This window comes from Lonchura striata, chromosome Z (genome assembly GCF_050655825.1).
Source record: "Lonchura striata isolate lonStrDom1 chromosome Z, ASM5065582v1, whole genome shotgun sequence".
NCBI classification, from domain to species: Eukaryota; Metazoa; Chordata; class Aves; order Passeriformes; family Estrildidae; genus Lonchura; species Lonchura striata.
The window spans coordinates 1,722,426-1,731,391 of NC_140740.1; the positions used below are offsets into that span (position 1 = coordinate 1,722,426).

General features: G+C 41.9%; 1 protein-coding gene across 9 annotated transcripts in view; it reads left to right on the forward strand.

Annotated features, from left to right (window-relative positions):
- Positions 1-5,127, forward strand: part of XRCC4 (X-ray repair cross complementing 4) — a 142,195-nt gene extending 137,068 nt beyond the window's left edge. For all 9 annotated transcript variants that reach the window (XM_077790097.2, XM_085567197.1, XM_085567194.1 and 6 more), the window contains one exon: positions 3,483-5,127. In XM_077790097.2, coding sequence (XP_077646223.1) covers positions 3,483-3,588 — 106 coding nt within the window. In that variant the 3' untranslated portion in view covers positions 3,589-5,127. The remainder of the gene's footprint in view (positions 1-3,482) is intronic.
- The last annotated feature ends 3,839 nt before the right edge of the window (positions 5,128-8,966 follow it).

Below are 8,966 nucleotides of genomic sequence, written 5' to 3' on the forward strand. Positions count from 1 at the left end.
GGCATTGGTTATTCAAGGCCAAGATTTTAGCTGCAGACATGAGTTTTAGTTGGGGTTTGAGGGGCCTTAAAAATGTGAAGTTCCAGTGTTAATTTTGTAATAATTCTCTGTCTGCGAGCTGCTGCTGACACCTATTTTTATGATACTGAAGAAAGTGTGTATCAGATTTTATCTTTTATTATCTACTCATGGTATTAAGCCTTCATTAAGATTATTTTCCAATGAAGCAGGGAACCATTAAACCAAGCTGGGGAAGGATGAACACACTGAGAAATTCAGATGGTGAGAGCTGAGATCCCAGCTCTTGGTAAAATTCCAGCTCATGGTTGGACGCAGTTATTTTAATTAATAAAAAATGAGGTAAATAACGCAATGGTTCAGGGGCACAGTCCTGGATTACTCAAGTTTCTTGGGAAACCTTTCCATCCTCGTTGCTTTGCGAGGGTTTTTCTCTTTCCAAATCCCACGAGAGTTGCTCAAGGACAAAAGCTTGGGCAGAGTCATAACCACAGCTGGCTCTGGAGGCAAAGCAAAGTGCAAGGACGCTTCCTCTTTCCAGAAAATAAAGATTTTTTGGTGCAGCTTCTGCAGAGCCATGGCCCTGGGTGGCTCTGAGCTGTTGGGTAAGGAGATCCTCGCGTGTCTTCTGCTCCTCAGGACTCCTGCTCAGCTCTGGAAAGAAATACCAAGTCATGTAACCACTTTCTTCCGGATCTGGGGCCAGAATCTCAGCTGGTGTAAGTCAGCAGAGCTGCAGTGACATTATTAGTGCTCCAGTGATTCACACCAGCTGTGGGTCTGGTCTTCTGTCTTAATTTATGAACTAAATGTCAGGAAATATGAAATGATCTCTTATAGTCAGCAGTTCTCCAGATGTGTTAATGGAGTTTAAGTTTACCAAAAGGCAAGACTTCAAAAAGAGATCCAACAGAAGAATAAACTTTCAGGAAGAATGCCTCACTCACAGGCTGCTTGGCAGGAGAAGCAGCAGCTCGCTGCAGTTCAGAGGAATTAACTCAGTTATGTATCAGGATATGGTAATACAGCCTGTCTGAGAAATCCAGAATAATTTCACAGCACAAAGCAGGCTGCTGGCAATTCAGGGAGCAGCTGCCATGCCAGTGGGAATCACCAAGTCCTAAAACCAAAATTGAGTTGCTGACGAGCTTTGTGTGAGGAGCTCAATGCCTCCACTCTGCAAGTGGGGTTGGGTTTGTTCAGAGGCACAGTGCTGCAGCTTTTGGAGATTAAATGAGGACCATGTTGTTACAAGGACACAGAAGCTTAATAGTTCTCACTGTGCAATGTGAAAACTCAACAGTGGCTTGGCTTAAAGATGTGATCTCATGGATGCTGTTGAAAACTGTTATTTTAGCCATTGAGGATGGAATGGTTGTTGATGTTGCTTAAACCCTGTCAGGCTTCCTTGTCCAAATCAGAGAACTCTGGAAACAACTGAACCCTCACAGTCAACAAACGTGGAGTCTCAGAGGTCTTTTAATTCCTTCATGCCTGAATACTATAGCTCCACATGCTCAAAAAAAAAAAAACCCAACAAACCATACCTGAAATATCCCGTGGTGGCACAAAGGCCTCCACATCTTAATTTATTTGCTAATGAGACCTTTAAGAATTAATTTAAATGATCAGGGGGTGGCTCCACGCTGTGTGGTTCACATATGTTGTTCTCAGTGGAGATGGACCCACAGGGGTAAAAGGACAGCACACTTCCAGTGATTGAACCTGATAACCTCTGCTGGCGCTTGGCACCTGTGTTTTATTTTTAAATAAATTGATTTCTAGCTACCAGAACATCATGGGATGTTCTGAGGTCTTTGGTGAAGAGTCCAATTCCTGCAGGTCTGTTTCACAGCTAATCCCAGTGATTTTTGGTGAGGCGAGTATCTGCTTAGGTGTCACTGCGTGCCAAAAGGAATATAAAAGATGCTTGGCAAAAATTCCGGCCTGGAGAAGAGCATTTTGGAAGAGTTCTCAGAGAAAGCTCATTAGACTTTCAGAGAAAGTAATTACCATAATCTGAATATAGCAATACATTTAATTTAGAGGGGTTTGCAGAGCTGGAGTGGCAGAGAGCGTGGTGAGGAAATCCTTCTGAATTCTGGAGAGCTCTCAGGAAGTGGCAGCATCCAAGACTCAGATTCTGGGATTACTGGGATTCTGCTGATTGCCCTGGAGCCCAACGGGGACAAGGTGGAACTCATTTCCCAGCTGCAGGAAACACGGAATGCTCAGAGCTCTGAGCCTCCAAGGGCCAGAGCAGCCTGAAGTGGGAATCACACAGTGCCTGGCATCTGAGCTCATTCCCTTTGGAATTGCCAAGTGTTGTAGAGACTTCTGCTCCCTGGAGATTCCTGGCTAGGAGTTACGGAGAAAATCTGGTTCTGAAAATTCCTGAATTTTCAGTACTGACTTTACCACACGGAGCAGTGGAAGGCAGATGCCTGAATGAGTCTGAAAATTAAGATTTCATTCTGTGCCCCATCTCACAGAGCAGCGCTGGAAGGTGGAGCTCTCCCCCACTTCTCTCCAGCTCTTCCCATCATGGGTAATACATGAATTTCCCACCTTTTTGTCAGCACTGCAGCGGTGTAACAAACCTGGGCACAAGCCCTCAACCCTTGTGAAGCTCCAGCCAGCCCCAAATCCTGCAGTGCAGCACACCAGCTCTCATCCCTGCTTCCCACTCCCATTCCCTGCAGCCAGCTCCTGAGCCAAGGTTAGGAGAGCACATCTTATTCTCAAGGCAGTGACTGATGCTGGTCCCTGGAATGCCTTGGCCCTGGGAACTCACACCCTGTCATTGATAAATCCCCTCTAAACTCACAGGAAAAAAGGTTTCTATGCAGGATTCTGGTTTTTTTTTTTTTTTTTTTGGTTTTTTTTTTTAGTTTTTTGTTTGTTTGTTTTGGGGGTTTTTTGGGGGGGGGTTGGTTGGTTGGTTGGTTGGGTTTTTGGGTGTTTTTGTTGTTGTTGTTGTTGTTGTTGTTGTTTTTTTGTGGATTCAGCCTATATAAGTGTAATTCCTACAGGGATCAGAAGCTGTTGCAAACGCCAATTTTTTCACTTTTGTTTTGTTTTGTTTTTGGAAACACAGGATACATCACCTTCCCAAGGCACCAGGGCACAGCTGCCTTTACTGGAATCATGTCCAGGAGAGAGAGCAGAAATAAATAACATGGTCTCTTAGCATGATTCCTGCATCTGTGCTGCTCTTCCCAGCTCTCCAAGTGGAAATTGTGGGTGAAATGCTCAATTTTAGGGTGTTTAAAAAACTTTTAGCAGAGCAGCTGAAGCGCTGACATTAATAAACTGAATTTCCTCTGCTTGCTTTGCCACTGCCACCCCAGCGAGGTTCTCACAGAAACCACTTTCCTCTTAGGAAGAAAAAACCTCAAAACGTGTTGGAATTACTTATATCTGATTCCAGATTTGTCTCACACCCCTCTGGTTTTTGTTTGCAGGCCTGGCCTGTCCTCGCAGGCGACGTCGGGGCAGCGCTGCCCGGATTGGGATCTGGAAACCCTGGAAAACTCCTGTGAGCCAGAGGACCTCTTCGAGGACATGTAGCCACCTGTGGGCTGGGGAACGGGGCACTGGTGCTTCCAGCAGGGATAATTTACACACTAAAAGGTGTTTTTTTACAGAGAAAACCCAAATTCTTCGCTCTGAGGCTCTAAACCCTCCTGCACCGCGCTTCTTGCAGAGCCGTGGCCTCCTGCACCTCATTTGTGGGTATCCAAAAGTTGAGTTCAGCCCCTGTGCAGACCTTTTATCACCTGTACGGGGGAAGGGAGGGCACTGTGGATTTGTTTTTGCATCCTCACACCTCTGGCTGTGCTCGGGATCAGCCATTTCCCAGACACCAGGCGTGATGTGATCCCAACCCAGCACGGCCCAGGCTGGGAATGGATAAATCAGATTTGTTTGAGGTGCAGGTGTGACTTTGGAATGGTCTGTTCTCAGTCAGAGCACACAAAGAAATGTCCTTTTCTTAAAGTGTTCTCTGTGGCACTCTGCATTGCAAGGTGTTCTAGTTTTTGGGAGTAAAGTGCCACTGAAGTTGATATTGACTCTATTTTAACTTTCTGCAGAAACCCGCAGCCTTTAAAATTGTGATTTTTTTGATACTCCAGCTTTTTCCTTAGGGCAATTTCTAAAAAAAAAAAAAATAAAATAAAAATAAAATGCATTTGAAAAAATAAATAAAATTTGTCTTCATTTGTTAGACATTATGAGCAAAGGTAGTAGTTACCAAAAAGTGTTAATGCCTGAGCTTGTCTTGCCCCAAACTGATGCATTCATTTAGATTTCAGGCTTCACCAAAAAGACAAAGTTAACATGCATTTACCTTTCAGTGGTCAAAATGAAGACCTAAACGTGGACCTCAGGTTTCTGCTTTCAGGAGCCTGAAATCCATTCTTGATTAACACAGAAGTCAGCTCTTTCTGCAGAAAAAATCCCACTGAAGTCAGTCCTTGAAATCTTCTGTGCTCTATGGGTTGGAAAGCTCTTTGGTAAAATACTTGATATTTTTGAAGTTGCTCTGATTCTGCCAGAATTCCACCCTATGCTCAATTAAAGGCATCCCTGTCAGTATTTGCAGCCTTCATACAGGAACACAGGGATCTGGGAATATTATATTTAAGCATTCCTCTCTGAAAAAACACAGTCACAGCATTTCGAGTTCACAAAGGGCTCTGGGACAGTGTTATAAATCACACAGCAAAAAATAAGAATGGCCAAAATATTTTGCTTGCTAAAAAGGCTTTGTGCCTGGGAAGTGGCAGGGCCACAAAAGAACCATTCATGCACCCATTCATAGGCACAGCCTGATTTAAAATCTTCCCGTGCTGATCTGACAATGCTTTCAGCAAAAGCTTGTATATGGTTTCAGTTTTAAAGTGAAAATGTTCCATGACTTAACCCGGAGTGCCAGAGCTTGGCTTGATTCTGCCTGCAGCAGAAAATGGAGCTAAGAGGAGCTGAACATCCCACAGAACTCCCCACTTTCAGGAAACTGCTGGGTTTCTAATAGTAAAATGTTGTTGTTGCAAATAGGAAATGTTACACAACGTTGGCACATGTAATAAAGTCCATCAGAGTGTTTGTTCTTTTCTCTTTTTTTTTTTTTTTTTTTTTTTGTTTGGTTTGGTTTGTTTTGCTTTGCTTTTTTGGGGTTTTTTGGGGGTTTTCATTATTGGTTTGTTTTATTTGTTTTTGGGGTTTCTTTGCTTGGTTGGTTGGGTTTTTTTTGCTTTTGTTTTTTGGATTTTTGTTGTGTTGGGGGTTTTTTTGTTTGTTGTTTTTTTTTGGGTGCATGGATTTTTTTGTTGTTTGTTTGTTTGTTTTGGGTTTTGTTTTTATGTTTTTGTTTGTTGGTGGGTTTTATGTGTTTTTTGTTTTGATTTGTTTTGGTTTGGTTTTTTGGTTTTGTTTTTGTTTTTGTTTGGTTTTTTTGTTGCTGTTTTTCTTTGGTTTTTTTTTTTGTTGTTTGTTTTTTGTTGTTTGTTTGTTTGTTTGTTTGTTTGTTCCTTTGTTTGTTTGTTCGTTTGATTGGTTGGTTGGTTGGTTGGTTGGTTGGTTGGTTGGTTGTTTTTTGGGTTTTTTAATAGGCTTCCATTTTCCAGTCGACTTTGGAAAAAACCCACCAGTCTCCAATCCAGATCTGTGTGGGTCTTTCATTGTGTGAGAGCAGAGGTGGTATTGCAAAAATCAGGAAATCAGTGAAAATTCTTCAGGAAGTGTGTTTGTCTGTGAGAGAAGTGGGGATCTCTGTTTTGTCTTTAAACTCAATCCCATCCCAGTCCGTGGAGATGTGGCCCAATTCACCCAGACAGGTGAAATGTATTTAAAATTGACTCATGCTCTTTGGGAAGGTGACCCTGTGGCAATGCCTCAAAAAATCATTTTTTAAAACTCACTGAATTAATACTTGGTGTTGCTTGGTTGTCTCTGATAAAAGTCAAGGTCTCTGCATGAGCACTTCTGGATTTTCTCCTCACTCAATTCAATTAAAACTCCTCTTTAGCAGATCTGCCCACCTTAGACTCGTTTTGTTTTGTGTTTTGTGGGTTCTCTAACTCGGTGTTTATAGGACCACCTTTTCCAGGTGTGTCAGTGAAATGTCCCATCACTCAATTACTTCTCCCCTACCCAAAATGACAGGAGACAAAATAGAGAAAAATGCCCTGAAATGGGTTTTTAAAGGCAGGAACTTAACCAAAGTTAGGAATGACAGATCAAATTCCAAAGATTCTTTATTAACAGTTCTCCTTGATATTGATCTACAATTGATTTCCCAGGTAATTTTTTTCCCCCACCAGTCTAAGCTGCATTTTTGGGGGAAGATAAAGCATGCAGTTGTTTTGCAGAAGGAAAAACCATTTTTTCAGTAAAGATTTGGACTCATATAGAGTTCTGTACCTTTAAAGTAACTGCTTGAACAGAATGTGGTTGTCATGCAAAACACTTTGCTATTTGAGGTCTGATTTGGTCTAAATTTTGAAAAGCACAGCTCAAAAATATTTATTTTCAAGAGAAGAAAAAGAAAGTTCTGGACCAAAAAAAAAACAAAACCCAAAAACCCCATCAGTTCTTGAGGAAGTGCTGCATAAAGTGTTGCTTTTGGCATGATGACGTTAGTTTGATTTTGAGATAATGTTGTGACAATCTGTATCACTATTTTAACTCCCTTCTCACTATTGTTCCCCAAAGCAGACACTTGTGTTTGTGTCTGTGAGTGCATCAGATTCTCCCCCTCTTTGTGCCTGTGATGTAGAAATCACTGTGTGGATAAATGTGATTTTCTGGAAATATTTAGTGTAGTACAGCTGCCTCTGACAGCTCCTGCAGTTTGATCCATCAGCCTGGGGGTGCTTGAGGAAGGAAAAAAAGTCTTTACATGTGGGGATCCAGGTGCTGATAAATGTTTAAGGCAAAGCTTCTGGGGTTTTTTTCCTGGTTTTTCTGGGAAAAATAAATTATGGGAATGGTGGAGTCAAACTGGAAGGAAAACAAGGCGATAAAAGCATGTTCAGGGTGTTTAGAAACTGAAGGTGATACACCTGAACTTTTTCTGAGCAATCCTAATTGAGAAAAATGTCCCGGATCTGGTCACCCTACTGAGAGAGGATCAACCATCATTCCTCTCAGCAAGGGCTAGTACCACTTCCCTGCTCTGATTTTATTCTAATTCCCTTCACAGAGTCTGCCTGCTCACAAAATCTTTATTCTAAATTTCCTTTTGGTGATCTGTCATCCTCCATCTCATCTTTTTTTTTTTTTCTTTATAATATTGGTCAATATCTGAATTTTTGTCCTTTGCTGACCATTAAATAATTTCACTGCTGTTGAAGTTACGCTCCAGAATTAATTTAATTCATACATGTCCTGAGGATTAATCTGCTACTGTTAGGAAAATGAAACTATGTTTTTAAAGACCAACATTTTTAAGAAGGAAAACACTGAGCTGGAGGAAGATTGTTCCTGGAGATCCTTAGGGATCAATCCTGGGGTCAATCTCATTGAGCATTTTCACCAGTGGCATTGGAATAAAATGTAAGAATTGCAGTGAATCCTCTTGGAGATGTGGATCTGGGAAGCCTGGCACTGTCTGGTCTTGAATTTCATTCTGTCCCCCTGGGCAGATGTGACAACAGCAACCAAAAATCACTTTTTAAAAAAATATTTTTCCTGATTTCTCATATCATCCAAGGTGATGTTTGTGCAAGCCGTGGATTAAAAGGATGGCCATTCTAATTTAAGTTTCCTTCTTGGGAAGGAAACAAAACTCAGTTTGGGTTTTATTTATGGCTCTGTTTTCCTTGTGCAGAAATACTTAACCAAGGAGAATTTCGCAGCCTCACAGAGTCACTGGACAGGTGACTTTGGAAAGGGGCTGTGAAGATCATCTCTGTAAAGGCTTTTTGGGAATCCAGCCCAAAGTGGCTCCTTGCTGGAATACCCTTCCTGGGTAGGAAACAAACACATAAAACCGCTTTAATAGTGAACTGAAAAATGCTATGCTTATCTTCCTCTCAGACACGGAGCTGTTGTTCATTGGAGAGAGTCTGAGAGGAATATTTGATGGTAAAATTCATGTCCAGAGGTGGACATCCACTCTGTGAAGGGCAGGAAGTGTTTAAATATCTGGTTTTGTGCACCTCTTACTGTAGAATTCATTTAGCAGTTATCAGTACAGCACGTGGCACCCATGTTGCCCTGAGTAAATGATGTAATACAATATTGTCCTTCTTTTCTTGCTTAATTAACCACGACTTTGAAGTCCTGCATCTCATTTCTAGAGCATGGTTCTGATTCCTGCTGGTTGAGAGACCAGGCTTAGGCCCTGGGTTTGATCAGGTTAATCACCTACCTCAATATCCTCCCGTAGCCCTTTTTTTCTGAGATGTTGCCAGGTCCTCTTTGGCTTCCAAGGTCGTTGAAAGTTGCTGTTCAAACTCCGTTTTAACCAAAAGCCAGAGTTCTAGGCAGAAAAGGCTGGAGAAAAGTCTGTCCTCCAGACTCACATCCACATAAAAACAGATAGAAGCAATAAAATATATTTGCAGGAGTACTCACAAGCCTGCTCACCTCAAGTTTATCAAGGCACTTGAGAGCTTTTTATGCAGCAGAGAAATGAGGAGATGGGGGAGCACAGGAGTTCTGACCTTAAATAGTCATTAAGAATTTTTCCAAATGTGCAATACTGGGCTCAGGGTTTTTCAATCTTGCTGTATTAGGAAGGCAAGCCCTGACAATACTCTCTGACAGCATTTCCACACAGTGAGGTTAATTTCCCTTTCTGGGGAGGGGAGAAAATTATCTTCACCCTTCCTGGTACCTGGCAGGCCCTGGTCAGGCAGAAACCATCACCTGATATCCCTGAGGATGAATGAATGAATGAATGAATGAATGAATGAATGAATGAATGAACAAATGATTTA